Source organism: Marmota flaviventris, chromosome 4 (genome assembly GCF_047511675.1).
Source record: "Marmota flaviventris isolate mMarFla1 chromosome 4, mMarFla1.hap1, whole genome shotgun sequence".
Lineage (NCBI taxonomy): Eukaryota > Metazoa > Chordata > Mammalia > Rodentia > Sciuridae > Marmota > Marmota flaviventris.
The window spans coordinates 51,543,641-51,560,055 of NC_092501.1; the positions used below are offsets into that span (position 1 = coordinate 51,543,641).

The following is a 16,415-nucleotide window of genomic DNA, read 5'->3' on the forward strand; positions in this document are numbered from 1 at the left end:
AGATCACTTCCGGGTCTTTAACCCGAGCACTAATTTCTTCCTTCGGTTTGGCACACTTGTTCTTTTTGGTTTCTTTTTATGATTTTGGCCTTCAGCTCCCCCCCAACGGTATTGCAGAAGGATCGTGTTTCCCTCTTCCTCTCCAAACCTCCATTTCCCCTCTTTCTTCTAAGCAGTTACGTAGCCCAAGGCTGTACAGGAAAGGTAGATGCCAAGTTTGCAGTCTCACCTGTCTCTTCCTCCAGAGCTCAGGGTCTGAGGGTCCGACCTCTGTGGAGAACTCATTTTGTGTGTGTGTGTGTGTGTGTGTGTGTGGTGTGGAGGAGAGTCCTAGGGGAATACAGAATTAGGGTGTACTATCAATGGACTATTGCTACTTATGTACCCTCCTCCTCCATCCAATTAGATTTACTTTATGTGTTATTTCTCAAGACAGAACCTCTGCTTGTCTCTGTAAACAGACTGCCAATTAAAGAGACTTGCTAAGGGTTGGGCTGAGCATTAGTGTGTTTAATAAGGATTATGAATATTCTTTGGAACTCTTGGAAGTATTTGGGGCTTCAAGACTATCCGAACTAAATGGCGGGGGCGGGGGGAGATCATCCAAGCTATATGTGATAGGGACACTGTTTGAACTTCACCATAGCTAGCTCATAAGGGACCTCTGTTTCTGAAATTATTATTATTTTTTTCTGGTGTTGGGGATGGAACCCATGGCTCTGGCATGCTAGGCAAAGTAAATATTATACCACTAAATTATTCCCATCCCCTTCTAAATCATTGATTTATTAAGTGGTGACTAAAAGCTTGGCTTCTTGGTAGGCTATGTACCATTTGTTGGACAGTGGCCTATAGAAATTGGATTCCTTTCCTTAGCAATGTGTTGATCTGAGAAACACATTGGTCAAGCTTTTTTTTTTTTTTTTTTTTCTGTACTGGGGATTGAACCCAGGGACACTTTATAACTGAGCTACATCCCCAGTTCTTCTTTTTATTTTTTATTTTGGAAAAGGGTCTCCCTAAGTTGCTGAGGGTCTTGCTAAATTGCTGAGGCTGGCCTTTACTTGCTATTTTCTTGCCTCAGCCTCCCAAGTTTCTAGGATTGTAGGTATACACCACCCTGCCTGCTGGTTAAGTTATATTTTGACAAGCATAGTTATATATTTCTAGTACCTTAAAAGTTCTTAGCCCTTCCTCCATAGAGAAGTATGTTAAATATCCCTCATTCTCTTATTTACAATATTCAAATGATTAGATAAAAGTAAAAGGTTGTAATTTACTTAAAGTAATGAAGAGACCTCTGTCTCTCTTTCAAAGTCATGGGCACAGCTGGTTATGGTGATGCATACCTGTAATCCCATGAACTCAGGAGATAGAGGTTGGAGGATTGCAAGTTCTAGGCCGGCCAGGGCAACTTAGTGAGGCCCTATCTCAAAAATCAATCAAAGTCATGAGCAGGGTGTATTTAAAGGTCTTTTAATAACTTTTTTGGGGTGAGAGTACACACATCACCTTGCTGTCTAGAATGAGACATGAATGAAATGAAATAGTGTGGAAAATACAATTGACTTTTTGTTGGAGAAATCAAATGGAAATCAGTATTTCTTTTGCTTAGGATGTATTGTGAACTAATGCCCAATTATATCCTTTTAAGCCTATATAATGATCCATTAGATAGAGATAGGATTTTTATTTCTAAAAAAAAGATAAGATGGTAATTTATTTTTCAGGATTTCGATAGAATATTATTTGGAGAAGGTGTCATGGAAGTTCTGCGCCCACAGCTTATAACAATTGATGGACGAAATTACAGGAAGAACCCTATCCAAGAGAAGACTTACCAACATGAGGAAGATGACGAAGATTTCTATCAAGGTAGTTATTCTTAAATCAGGTTAGAAGTAAAATGTATTGAGCTGTGGATGTTGCTCAGTGGTAGAGAGCTTGCCTACATGTGTGAAGCCCTGAGTTCCATCCCCAGCACCACAAAAAATAAGTTCAGGAACAAAGGTTTCTTGTGGGCTTGCTATGGTTAAGTTCAACTGGTGTTCCTACCATACACATGCACGCACACATACACACACCAAAAAAAAAAAAAAAGGAAAAAGGAAAAAAAATGCCTTCTCTCTTGTGGGAGCAATTCTTTTTTTTTTTTTAATAATCTGTAGTTGGACACAATACCTTCAATTTTTTTTTTTTTTTTTTTTTTTAATGTGGTGCTGAGGATCGAACCAAGGGCCTTGCATGAGCTAGGCGAGTGCTCCACCCCTGAGCCACAACCCAAGCCCATTGTAGGAGCAATCCTTAGTTTTGTTTCGCTGTATTTCTGTATTAGTACTAGAATTGGAGACATTTGGCTTCTCATAGTTCCATTTGCATGGATTCAAGAGTTTGTTCGAGGCATTCTTTTTTTAAATATTTATTTTTTATTTATTTTTATATTTTAATATTTATTTTCTTATTTTATTTTTATGTGGTACTGAGGATCGAACCCAGGGCCTTGCACGTGCTAGGCGAGCGCTCCACCGCTGAGCCACAACCCCAGCCCATGAGGCATTCTTGTTGTAGTTCATAAGTCATATTTAATCTTTGTACAGAGACTTAAATGTTACAAAGGATAATTATAGAAAATATTAATCACTAATATTCTGTGACAAAATTAGATTCCTTTTTCTGTGAAGTAATCCATATTATCAAAATAAAGGAACATACATAAAGGATTAGTCCAGTGACCAATAATGTTAGCTGTTAATATTTTATTATTTTTCTTTTTTGTAGCAACAGATTGGCCATTCCAAAGTTACAACTAACTTTATTTTAATATAGGTAGTTTTAAGAAATAAATGGTTTAGATGGGTTATAAATATTTTCAGGGTGTTTACCTTGGGCTTGGATTTAATGCATAAACAGGGCCTTTGCAAGTGCTTTGTGACTTTTCCCTTTTGGGTTATGAGCCTTTCCATTGGACCCTAAGTCTCAGGGTCAGTATGCTCTCTCATCCTCTCCATTGTCTCTTGTCATCCTTGAGGCCCTCATTTCCTTTATCCCTCCTCTTTTCCCTGTGTCTGGGCTGAATGGAGTAAGTTCTCCCAGTGTCTCATTCACTGAAGTAGTGTGTGTCTTAATACTAAAAGTCACTGAATTGTGTATTTATTTTGCAGTTCTGGTAATTGAACTCAGGTATGCTAGTCAAGTGCCCTACCATTGAGCTACATCCTCAGCCATTTTAATTTTATTTTGAGCCAGGGTCGTTTTAAGTTGCCAAGGGTGATCTCAAACTTGTGAGACCTCAGTCTCCCAAGTAGCTGGGATTATAGGCGTGTGCCACTGTGCTCAACTAAATTGTATACTTTAAAGAGTGAATCTTATGTGAATTATAAAAAATAGTACAAAAATTGATTATTGTGTCTGAGCTTTCTTTTTCTTTGTTTCTTATTTTTTTTTTTTTTTGTGGTACTGGAAATCAAACCTAGGGCCTTGCACATGCTAGGCAAGCACTGTACCATTTAGCTATATTCCCAGCCCTTGTGTCTTAGCTTTTTAAGAGAAAATGGTTAAATACTGGTATATGTATAAGGTTCCAAGACTGACAGATATAAAATAGTCATTTATTAAAAAACATTTTTATTTCTTATAAGAGCAGGTCAGGAAGACCATCAGAGCAGTGTTCTGTGATGTAATGTGTTGGGATATTCTTAATGCCTGTGCTTTGTGTTTTTAAAATCCTGAGAGCGATTGACAGCTGGGGAGAAGCAGCAACAGCATTTCTGAAGAGTTGTTGTGGTTTCTCTGTAGATGCAATGGAGTATGCTGATGAGCCCTGTGATGCCTATGAGGTGGAGCAGACCCCGCAAGGATTCCGGTCTACCGTGAGTGCTCCCAGCCTGCTCTACAAGTGAGTGAATGAAGTCCCTAGCTGATCACAGGGTGGCATTTCCAGGAAACTCAGCAGGAAGCTGACTCTCATCTTCCACACTTAAAACCATGTTTGCTTAATGATAAAATAGTATTTTATGTCCTAAAACGTCAAAGGCCTGATTATAGATTAATCTTATCTACCATGTATATTGCCACTTCCTGTTGATTTTACCTCTTAAATATCCTTTGAATTTACCACTTATCATTGTCCTCATTGCTACCCTTTCTGCCTTTCCTGTGGATTTCTTAAAATAACCCATTTTTGGTTTTTACACATTGGTTCTTACTCTTCCAAGTCAGTTTTTCACATTGAGGGTTGAATGATCATTTTTAAAAGACAGGATCATTTTACCACCTCTGCTTAAAATCCATCAGTGGTTTGCCATTGAAGATGGAATTAGAGTAGTGGCCAAAATCTTGAGCATGACTTAAGAGACTCTTATTTTTTTAGTCTTAGTTCATACCACTCTTTTCCTGTCTTTGGCTTATACCCATCTGGTTTTCTTCAGTTCTCCTTTCTACCTTAGAACTTTTGAATATGCTGTTTCTTTTGCCTTAGAAACTTTCCTTTTTCTCACCCAGTTATATTCTCCTTCCTTAGAGAAGTCATCCCTGTCATCCACATTGATTTCTCTACTGTTTTCATAACAATTCTACTTTTCCTTTATGGCATTATCACAATCTGTGTTTGTATTTATTTGTGTGCTATGTGATGTCTCCTTCATTAGGTGGGAAGCTTCTTGAGGGAAAGAACATGTCTGAACAATTAACTCCTAATGAAACGACTGCTATGCTTTTTCCAGGGTTTTCTTTTTTTCCTTGTTTTTTTTTGTGCTGGGGATTGAACCCAGGGCCTTGTGCATGCGAGGCAAGCACTCTACCAACTGAGCTATATATCGCCAGCCCCTTCTTTTTTTCCTTTTTGTAGTGCAGATAATCTTGAACACAGGGCTTTGTGAATGCCAGGCAAGCACTCTACCACAGAGCTGCACCTGCCGCCCCAGGATCATCTTTATAAATTGCTTGGAAGTTTGTGATCACTGCAGTCTGTGCTTGCTTGCATGCATGTTTGCCCATATTCTGTTCCATATTAACCACTAATAGAATATTGTCAACTTGGGCTGCAGTTATGGCTCAGTGGTAGAGCACTTGCCTAGCATGTGTGAGGCACTGCGTTTGATCCTCCGTACCACATAAAAATGAATAAATACAATAAAGGTATTAAAAATGTATCTGTCTAAAAAAAAAGAATATTGTCAACTCGTGGCTAACTTTTAGTCTTATACCTTTGAACATAAACTGGTCTAGGACATACATAAGTTATTATTGTGTTTTCTGTGTTATACCAAATGAAGTAGATCTATTCTGGGAGGAGATCTACAAATGTGGACTCATACACTTAATTGCCAACCAGCATAGTTTCATTTTCATCAACCTTGAGAGCATTTTGAAATACCTATTTAGGATTAAATTCTGGAATGTGGCCAATAGGAAACCAAAGCTAACCCTGACTCCTCCCTTTCTTTTCAGGCTATGCTAACATTTTTCCCTAAGAAACATGATTTTACAAAATTGTAACTGAGTTTCCTGACAAAATCAGTGTCATGTGTCTTAATGTATATGTGTCCTACCTCTAAGATGTATAAAAATTCCTTAGAAATCTGATTCTAACTTGATCTTTTGAATCCATATATTCTAAGTCCTCATTATATTCTAGATGACTTGCCTATTAGATCAGATGTTGGCTCTGCTAAATCCTTTTTTTTTTGTTTTTTTGGCGAGGGTTACTGGGGATTAAACTCAGGGGCACTCAACCATTGAGCCACATCCCCAGCCCTATTTTGTATTTTATTTAGAGAAAGGGTCTCACTGAGTTGCTTAGTGCCTTGTTGCTGAGGCTGGTTTTGAACTCATGATTCACCCGTCTCAGCTTCCTGAGCCATTGGGATCACAGGCGCCACTCTGCCCAGCTTATTTATTTATTTTTTTAAGGTAGTGCTGAGAGATAGAACCCAGTGCCTCACACGTGCTAGGTGAGCGCTCTACCACTGAGCCACAAACCCAGCCCTCTAAAGCCTCTGACTTCAACTACTTCCTTTTTTAAGGTAGTGAAGTCTAAACTATTATTGACAGTTTGAGCTAACTACAGTTTATAATAGGCTTGTCTGCTAGCCACATATCAACAAACAGGAGCTTGTTTAAAGAAATTTCAATCCTCTTTTTAAACTTCTTCATTGTTTTTTTTTTTTGTGTGTGTATGTGATGCTGGGGATTGAACCCAGGGCCTTGTACATGCTAGATGAGCTCCCCACTGAGCTACATCCACAACCTAATGTCTTATTTGGAAAAAAAAACAAAAAAATAAAACAAAAACAAAAAATAAAAAAACCAGAGTAGGGAAGGGATGGGAATAGGAAGGAAGAAAAATGAATTGGGTATAACTTTCTTGTGTTCATATATGAATACATGACCAGTGAATCTCCACGTCGAGTACCAAGAATGGGAAGTTATATTCCATGTATGTATGATACGTCAAAATACATTTACATTGTCATGTAAACCTAAAAAGAACAAATGAAAAAATTAAAAAACAGAGTAGATCTTAATGGAAATAATTAGACTTGGTTATCCTATGTAAAAACTAATGAGAAAATGTTGTGGCCTAGCATGTATGAGGCCCCAGGTTCAACACCCGCTACTACCAGGATATAAGTCACCCATAGTATTGGTTGTATAATGAAATCATATGAAATCTTAGAAGTTGAAATAAGTTGTTAACAGGGAGCTCTTTACCTTAATGTTATGGTCCTGGGGAATGGTCTCTTAGTACTTCATAGATTCTGAAACTTCTCTCCTGAGATCCATGGTCTCATTCACTTTGACACATCTGATTACTATGGGCTCCAGAAGATAACCCTGGATTGTCAGGCTTATTTATATAAAGAGGCTAGACAAGTAAGTAAATGAATCAGTAAGTGATAGAGGTGGGGTAAAAGAAAGATCATAGGGAATGGTGGGGATTATGATAGCTTGTGTCTCCTGTTTAGGGGGGTGTTCGAGAATTGGCTATTGTTGCCATGAGTTGTCAGATCTTCTAGTTTTTCTCAAGAACTTGCAAATATGTATATTTTATATGAAATGTCCTAAATAAAACATGTCTATATGATGAATTTAGCTTGAGGGTCATGTGTTTACTCTTTGTGCTTTTGAATCTATCCTGAATGGTGAACCTTGTTTTTTGCTAAGCTTATTACCCTTATTTAATAAATAAAGGATAATTCCCTTAGGACAAACTCATAATATGGTTAATTTGTTCTCCAAAATGGACAAGATTCTACTCCCTCAAATTGTAGACCTGTTGAACGCTGAAAGTGCCCTTTGAGACTATGCCAGAGTTCTTTTCATTGTGCCGCAGACCCAGATTTTGAATCTAATTTTCAGCAAACAAGGGTTGGGCATGGTTATTGTACCTATACCTTGTATTAGCGATAGCATCATTTTGCCAGTGAGTGTAATGTAGCATGTTCTACGAAGCTAGATGACTCATAATAAAAAATCATAATCAAAATTATAATAAAAAATAGAGCTTTTTCTGAAGGATTTTCCTTTAAGAGTATCTTTGGTCACACAGTTTAAAACAGCTAGGATTGCTTATTTTGGAACATTTTGACTTAATTTGACTCTGTTAAATTTTTTTTTTTAATTACAGGCATATAGTTGGAAAGAGAGGGGACACTAGGAAGAAAATAGAAATGGAGACCAAAACTTCTATTAGCATCCCTAAACCTGGACAAGAGGGAGAAATAGGTAAGGCTCAGTATGTGTGTTACGTTTGTAATCACTTTTGCACCTGAATGGAGTAATGTAATTGAACTGAGGTGTTCAGGGACTTTATTCTCTAGGATCCAGTAGCAATTGGCCTTTTTATGATAGATCAGTATCAATCTTCCAAATGAGAAGAGATATAGACATCCTCCTTCAGATTTAATACCAGGGCCTTGACTTTATACTCGACCATGTGCTGATAAACTGAAGCTTCTAGATGTCCTTGTGCATTAGATTTCTTTTATGCTTTGGTAACTTGAAATGGAATTTGTGAATTGTTTCAAGTTAGACCTACAGAAAAACCAGTGAGATAAGAGAATATGAAACAAAGTTCAACCCTTTTTTAAAAAAAATATATTAGTTGTAGATGGACATAATACCATTCTTGTATTTCCTTATTTTTAATGTGGTGCTGAGGATCGAATTCAGTGCCTCAAACATGAGAGGCAAACGCACTACACCACTGAGCTACAACCCCGGCCCAGTTCAACCCTTTTAATATGTGTTCTCTATAAAGGTTTTTAATCTTGTTTTGTAAACTAGGAAGGAAATCATAAGAATAATGATGAAAATAACATAATCTGTTTCAAATATCGCTCAGATGAGCAAAAACAGTTCATTGATGTAAATCAAGCCATAAAATGTCTGTACTCAGTGTTATTGTGAATTAAAGGCCCAAACTTTTGTTTTCAGTGGCTTTGAGAGGCACTGTAGAGACAACATATTAAAAAACTCATTCTAAAATGACAGGGTTTTTTTCAGAATCAAAAAGGACAGTAGCCTCCAATAATCTATTTTCTTTCTTTTTTTTTTGAGATGGGGTCTTGCTGTGTTGCCCAGGCTAGTCTCAACTCCCTGTGCTCTGGTGATGCCCCTGGCTCAGCCAGTCTCCCCAGTGCTGGGACTGTAGGTACATGCCCCCATACCTAGCTACTAGTAATCCATTTTTCATAAACACTCAAGAGATTTATTACATTTTGGCAGAAAAAAATTACGAATATTCTTTTCATTTTGTGCTGTGTAAGAATAATTATCTTGACAGATAACTAGCAGTTGCTTTTAGAGTAATGTTGTTCAGAAGAATTTTCTTCGATGACCAGAATGTTCTATATCTACACTGTACAAACAGGAGCCCTTGGCATGTGACTATGAGTACTTGAAATATGGCTGAAGTGACTGAGAAACCAAATTTTTAATTTATTTACTTCTATTTAATTTAGCTTGTTGTATGTGGGTTCTCATATTGAGTAGTACAGGACAGAGTTTTTGCTGGTCCTTTGGTATAGTAAACAGACTCTAGTATAAGAACTTTTAATATCTTGGAAGGACTTTTATTAAAATAAATACTTGTTTTATTAGAATTGTAAGTATAAAAACTTAACTTTTTCTCTAAAGCCTAAGTTAAAAAAAAAGAATTTTTTTTCTTTTTTTGGTACTGGGGACTGAATCCCAGGAATGATCTACCACTGAGCTCTATTTCCAGCCCTTTAAAAAAATTTTTGTTTTTTTAAACGGGGTCTTGCTAAATTGCCAAACTGGCCTCTAACTTGCAATCCTCCTGTCTCAGCCTCCTGATACAGTGAAATTACAGGTGTGCACTATTGTGCCTGATTGAACATCTATTTTTACTTATGGTAGGTGTTCCCAGGAGGGGAATTGCTGGGTCATATGGTAATTCTGTGTTTAATTTTTTAAAGGAACTGTCAAACTTTCCCATATCAGCTATACTATTTTATTTGCCTATTAGCAATGTTTAAGGTTTGCTTTGTAGGTATTGAACTCATTTTTCTACTTCATTTGTTGGTCTTAAAGATACCTCTTTTTTTTTTTTTAATATTTATTCTTTTTTTTTTTAAATATTTATTTATTTATTTATTTATTTAGTTTTCGGCAGGCACAACATCTTTGTTTGTATGTGGTGCTGAGGATCGAACCCGGGCCGCACGCATGCCAGGCGAGCGCGCTACCGCTTGAGCCACATCCCCAGCCCCTTAATATTTATTCTTTAGTTGTAGTTGGACACAATACTTTTATTTTATTCATTTGTTTTTATGTGGTGCTGAGGATTGAACCCAGGGCCTTGCATGTACTAGGTGAGCTCAGCTCTACCACTGAGCCACCACTCCAGCCACCCCCCACCCCCCTTTTTTTTTTTGAGAATTTTAATATTTATTTTTTAGTTTTTGGCAGACACAACATCTTTGTTTGTATGCGGTGCTGAGGATCGAACCCAGGCCGCACACATGCCAGGCGAGTGCGCTACCGCTTGAGCCACATCCCCAGCCCATTTTTTTTTTTGATACTGGGAAAGACCCCATGGCCTCATGCATACTAAACAAATATTTTACCACTGAACTAGATTCCCATCTCCCTTTTTAATTTTAAGATTGGGTCTCTCTGAGTTGCACAGGCTGTCCTCAAACTTGTGATCCTTCTGCTTCAGCCTCCTGAGTAGCTGGGATTATAGGTGTGTACCACCATGACTCTTCAATATACTCTATTTTTAAACTTCATTCTGCTCAGATTGAATTTATTAGTAGTTTTCTTGGCTTTGGCCCTGTCCCTGTTCAGATGTATATGCACATTCAGAACCTTTTTAGTTCCCTAGAGATGATCTCTATCCCAAGCTGGTGGCCTTCAAGTGTTTTCACTTTTCTTTGCTTGCAGTGATCACTGGCCAGCATCGAAATGGTGTAATTTCAGCCCGAACTCGGATTGATGTTCTTTTAGACACTTTTAGAAGAAAACAGCCCTTCACTCACTTTCTTGCCTTTTTCCTCAATGAAACTGAAGTTCAAGAAGGATTCCTGAAGTTCCAGGAAGAAGTGCTGGAAAAGTGTTCCATGGTAAGCAGTAAGCAAAACAAAAAGCTAAAAGAAAAAGTCAATATAAAAAAATATAAAAATGGTTCATAATTGAAATAAGCAGAAAGATACAAACTTCTCTCACCATGAAAAGTAACTATTTCTGGGAGCTGGGGAGCAAGTGGCACATGCCTATAATCTCAAGCTACTTGGGAGGCTGAGGCAGAAGGGTCAGAATTTTGAGGCCAGCCTCAACAATTTAGTGAAACCCCATCTCAGACTTAGAACAAACAAATGAAAATGGCTGGCGATGTGACTCAGTGGTAGACTGCCCCTGGGTTCAGTTCTCACTTCTGAAGAGAAAAAAATTGTCATGAATATGTAAACAGTGAAGTGCTTATGACCAGGATAATAATAACAGATAATCCAGATTTAAAAACAAGTTTTAAAATTCCTTTTGAATATAGTTTTAGTTGATTTAAAAAATGAAGTTAAGATGGGCATGGTGGTATGTGCCTATAGTTCCAGCTACTTGGGAGGCTGGCAAGCTGGAGAATCTGAGTTCAGGTTTTGGGTAACACAGACCCCATCTAAATGAAAAAATAAAAGTTCATCAATTAAAAAGAAAGTATGGAAATAATATAGCTTATTATAGAAAATACTAATAAAAAATTATCTGTAACCTACCTCTAAGAGATGGTATTGTGGCATATTTTTTTCAAATATATGTATATGTATCAGTGTGTTTGTACACTCATATTTAAAAGATAAAAGTTGGCTTATACATGATTTTATGTTCTGCATTTTTGAAACATAGTATTATATCATGAACATTATTTTATCATTGAACAAAAACCTTAATATTTTGCTTTCTTTTTGGAGACTAGGAAGGAAATTATTTCAGTGATAATTAAAATCATCATCATCATCATCATCATCATCTGATTTTTCAGTTATTCAGATGAATTGATTTTATATTTTGAGTTGGGGTTTCAATATGTTGCTCAAGCTTAAAGTTGTAAATTCAGGTGATTCACCTCAACTTCCCAAGTCTGGGACTACAGATGTGTGCCTCCATGCCTGGCTCAGATGGCTTGATTTTTTTTTTTTGGTTTCATTATACAGATATGTAACTGTTTAACCTTTATTTTATGTTTCTATTATGTTAATTTCTATTTTCTTATTATTATAAATAATTGCTATAATGAGTAATCTCCATACATTATGATCTACGTACTTACTTAAATTCTACAGAAAGAGTATGTGTGTTTGAGATTTTTTTTATGTATACATATAAATTATCTTCAGGAAATTTTATAGAACCTTATACTTCAAATTAGAGTTTTGAGTTTCTTTTTCCTACTTTTGTTAATACTTGGTATTACCATTCTTACAAGGTTTTTACCTTGAGGATTGAACTTACAGGCACTTTACCACTGAACTTCATCCCTGGTCCTTTTATTTTTCGTTTTTGAGATAGTTTTGCTAAATTGTGAAGCTGACCTTGAACTTGTGATCCTCTTGCCTCAGCTTTGTGAATTGCTGGGATTACAGGCATTACCCCGTGCCTGGTTTGTATGACCCATTTTTAAGTGACTAATGTGGCATTCAGGTGCTAAAACAAGGCCATAGCTATAAGTCAAATGCTCAAATATGTAGAGAAATGTGGATGTTATAAAAAGTGAATCATCAGAACATCATTTTTCAAAGCAAGATGATTTCGGCTGGGCATGGTGGTGCACACTTGTAATCCCAGCAATTCTGGAGGCTGAGACAGATTTCAAGTTCAAAGTGAGCCTCAGCAATTTAGTGAGGACCTAAGCAACTCAGCAAGACCCTGCCTTTAAATAAAAAATAAAAGAGGTCTGAGAATGTGGTTTAGTGGTTAAGTGTCCCTGGGTTCAATACCTGGTACCAAAAACAAACAAACAAACAAAAAAAACCCAAGAGATGATTTCATTCTTGGTGGTAATGGAAGGTTGGGTAGATCAGGAACATTGAAGTGTCATATAGGCTGCTATTATTTTTTGGTGGACAGAGGCTTGAAAGTTTTGAAATTATTTTATCTTGTAAATACTCACCAGTTGAATATTCTTTGGAACGTTACAGATACCTCATTATGAGACAATTGAATTGAAATAAATTAGTCTTTTTTTTCTCTTTGTATTAAGTGTATGCTCACTTTTATTTTCTCATTTTTTTGGCTGCTGGCATGGGCTGACACAGAACAAATATTGGAAAGATTACTTTAATTTGGCCTGAATGAGATTATCCATAAATGTCATGCCTTAATCAGTCTGAAGTACTTCCTTCCTGCTTTTAGGAAGACTGCATACTGGCATGGCCTGCTTTTTGCTTTTACATCAGGTACTGATAACAGGAAGAAATAAGCACAGCATAAAAGAGGAAATAAGGGACCATTATCTACATTATATGGAAGGGATTTTAGTGATAATAGAATGACAGCAGATAGTTATAAAAGCCTGTAGGCATTTTCTAGTACTACTTTAAACTTAGACCTCCAATTTAGGTGAGTTTCCTTCTAGAAGCTTTGAAGAACATATGGAGTTGTTCACAAAAGTAGCAATTGTTTCCCATGTTGCATTTGGTCTGTTTTGGTTCCTCTGAATCTCACCTGACATCTCCGATGGAGTTTTATCATCTTTAAAATAGGGAAGTTCTCTTTATTCCCTTACTTAAGACAGGGGAAAAGGGTAACAACTCTTTTTGGAGGGGAAGGCAGGAGATGGGGTCTTGTTTTGCTGCCCAGTCTGGCCTCAAACTCACCGGCTCAAGTGGTCTTGCTACCTTAGTCTCCCAAGTACCTGGGATTGCAGGTATGCATCACCACTGCTAGCTAAAAACAGAAAATTTTAATTTTGATGGAGTCCATTTTTTAAAATTGTTTATGCTTTTTATGTGTCTAAAAAACTTTTATCATGGGCTGAGGTTATGGCTCAGCAGTAGAGCATTCATCTTGCATGTGCAATACCCTGGGTTTGATCCTCAGCACCACATAAAATAAATAAGTGAAATAAAGGTATTGTATCTAACTACAATTAAAAAAACAAAAACAAAACACCTTTATCACAAAGTTGTCAAGGTTTTTTCTTAAATCTAAACATGACAAACCTATGTTTTAACTTTTATATTTAGGCTTTTGATTCCTTTTGAGTTAATTTTCATGTATGGTGAAGAGTAAGTTTGAGTTTCACTTTTTTGCTTATGTGTCTATTTGTTCCAGCGCCATTTCTTGAAACAACTCTAATTTCACCTTTGATAACTTTGGTTTATTTGTCAGAAATCAAATGACTTTGTTTTTGTGGGCCTATTTCTGGACTTTATTCATGTATTTATTTTATACTAATACTATACAGTCTTGTTACTCTAGCTTTATAGTAAGTCTTCTGGTCTTAATAGTGTAAGTTCTCCAACTTTGTTCCTGTAGTATGCTGTTTTTAAGTCCTTTGGGTGTAGACCTAGGAGAGGGGTAGCTGGGTCAAATGGTGGTTCCATTACCAGTTTTCTAAGGAATCTCCATACTGCTTTCCATATTGGCTGCACCAATTTACAGTCTCACCAGCACTGTATGAGTGTACCTTTTTCCCCCACATCCTCGCCAACACTTATTGTTGTTTGTCTTCATAATAGCTGCCATTCTGACAGGAGTGAGGTGAAATCTTAGAGTAGTTTTGATTTGAATTTCTCTAATTGCTAGAGAATAATGAACAAAAATGATGAACATTTTTTCCTAAATTTGTGGATTGATTGTATATCCTCTTCTGAGAAGTATCTGTTCAGGTCATTGGCCCATTTATTGATTGGATTATTTGAGACAAGGTATCTAAGTTGCCAAGGCTGACCTTGAACTTGTGCTCCTCCTGCTTCAGTTTCCTGAGTTGCTGGGATTACAGATGTGTGCCACCATGCTTGGCAAAAACATTTTTATTTTTCATTGATAATAATTGAACATATTCATAGTGTGTAGTATAAAGTTCAATGTGTGGTGCACAGTATATAATAGTTAAATCATCTAACTGTCAGTCTGTCATTTCTTACATGTATTACATCTTTGTTTTGGAAACCTTCAGAATCCTTTCTACTACTTATTTTGAAATATTCAGTTAAAAATTGTCAACCATAGTTATAACACTGTTATGTAGAATATTAGAAGTTATTTCTCCTGTTCATTTGCACCCTGGTACCTGTCAACCATCCTTTGTCCATTCCTGTGGTTTTGATAACAAGATAATACTGACTGACTGATTCAAAATCAGATGAGTAAAATGAATTGGGAACGGTGCCTTGTATTTTATTAGAGAGTTTGTATAGATACTATTTCTTTTTAAAATGTTTGATAGAATTCATCAGTGAAGCAAACAAAATTTGGGAGTTTTGCAAGAAAGTTTTTTTTTTTTGTGTGTGTGTGTGTGGGAGTATAGGGGGATTGAATTTAGGGGTATTCAACCATTGAGCAACATCCCCAGCCCTATTTTTTTTTTTTTTTTCATTTTATTTAGAGACAGGGTCTCACTGAGTTGCTTAGTGCTTCACTTTTATTTAGGCTGGCTTTGAACTCTTGATCCTCCTGCCTCAGCCTCCTGAGCTGCTGGGATTACAGGCATGCGCCACCATGCCTGGTTTACAAGAAAGTTTTAAATTGCGAATCTAACTTCTTTAATTGGTTTTGTACGGTTCTAGTTATTTTTTTTTTTTTTTTTTAAGCAGTCCTGGGAATTGAACCTATAGCATTGTGTATGCTAGGCAAGGGCTCTACCAGTGAGCCATGCTCCCCTATTAGTTATCTGTTTCTTTTTTTTTTTTTTAATAACATTTATTTATTTAATACTTTCAGTTTTAGATGCACACAATACCTTTATTTTACTTATTTATCTTTATGTGGTGTTGAGGATTGAACCCAGTGCCATACACATGCAAGGTAGTGCTCTACCATTGAGCCAGCCCAGTTATCTGTTTCTTGAATGTGCTCTGGTAGTTTGTGTCTTTCCATTTGTTTAAGATTTTGAGACTTACTGGAATAAAGTTGTTCTTTTTTGTCCTTTAATGTCTACAAACTCTGTAGTGATATCCCTTTTTTCATTGTTGATATTGGTAATTTTATCCTTTCTTATTCCAATTCTTTTTATTTTTTTTTGAGGACTAGGGATTGAACCCAGGGGCATTTAACCACTGAGCCACATCCCCACCTCTTTTTTAAAAAATATATTTAATTTAGAAAGAGTCTTGTTGAGTTGCTTAGGGCCTTGCTAAGTTGCTAAGGCTGGCTTTGAACTCGTGATCTTCCTGCCTTAGTCTCCCGAGCCGCTGGAACTACAGGTTTGTATCACCAGGCCTGGCTAGTATTCCAGTTTTGTCTGTTTAGATGTTTATCAACTATATTGGTCCTTTTGAAAAACCTGGTTTTGGTTTATTTTTTCTCTGTTTCTTTTCTATTTCATTTATTTCTGCTTTTATCTTTATTACTGTATTTCTTCTGCTTAGCTTTGTCTTAATTTGGTCTTTTTTTCTTCTTAATGAAGAAACTTAAATCATTAATATGAAACATTTCTTCCTAGTGTAAGCATTTAAAGCTTTTTTTTTTTTCTCTCTGCATGTTACCTCTTATCCTCCAAATTTGGATATATTGTATTTTCATGTGGTTACAAATATTTTCTAATATTTCTAGTTTTGTGATCCTTTTTTGATCTATGTGTTACCTTAGAAACAATTGGAGCTTTTCATATTAATTTTTGATTTCTAATCTAATTCTCCTAGTTAGCTAGCATTCGGTTTATTTTTCTATAGTCTTACAAATGCATTTAGACCCATTTTCTGGTCCAGAATATGATCTGTCTTGGTAAATGTTCT

The 16,415-nt window shown here is 36.5% G+C and overlaps 1 protein-coding gene across 3 annotated transcripts in view; it reads left to right on the forward strand.

The window, feature by feature from the left end:
* The window catches only part of Ascc1 (activating signal cointegrator 1 complex subunit 1), a 95,559-nt gene that overhangs the window by 346 nt on the left and 78,798 nt on the right, over positions 1–16,415 (forward strand). For 2 of the 3 annotated variants that reach the window (XM_027931216.2, XM_071611182.1), the window contains exons 1-5: positions 24–204; positions 1,731–1,875; positions 3,796–3,895; positions 7,628–7,725; positions 10,411–10,589. In XM_027931216.2, the coding sequence (XP_027787017.1) occupies positions 79–204; positions 1,731–1,875; positions 3,796–3,895; positions 7,628–7,725; positions 10,411–10,589 (648 nt within the window). In that variant the 5' untranslated portion in view covers positions 24–78. Of the gene's footprint in view, positions 1–23; positions 205–1,730; positions 1,876–3,795; positions 3,896–7,627; positions 7,726–10,410; positions 10,590–16,415 lie in introns of those variants that run through there. The other variant, XM_027931217.3, reaches the window with a different exon arrangement.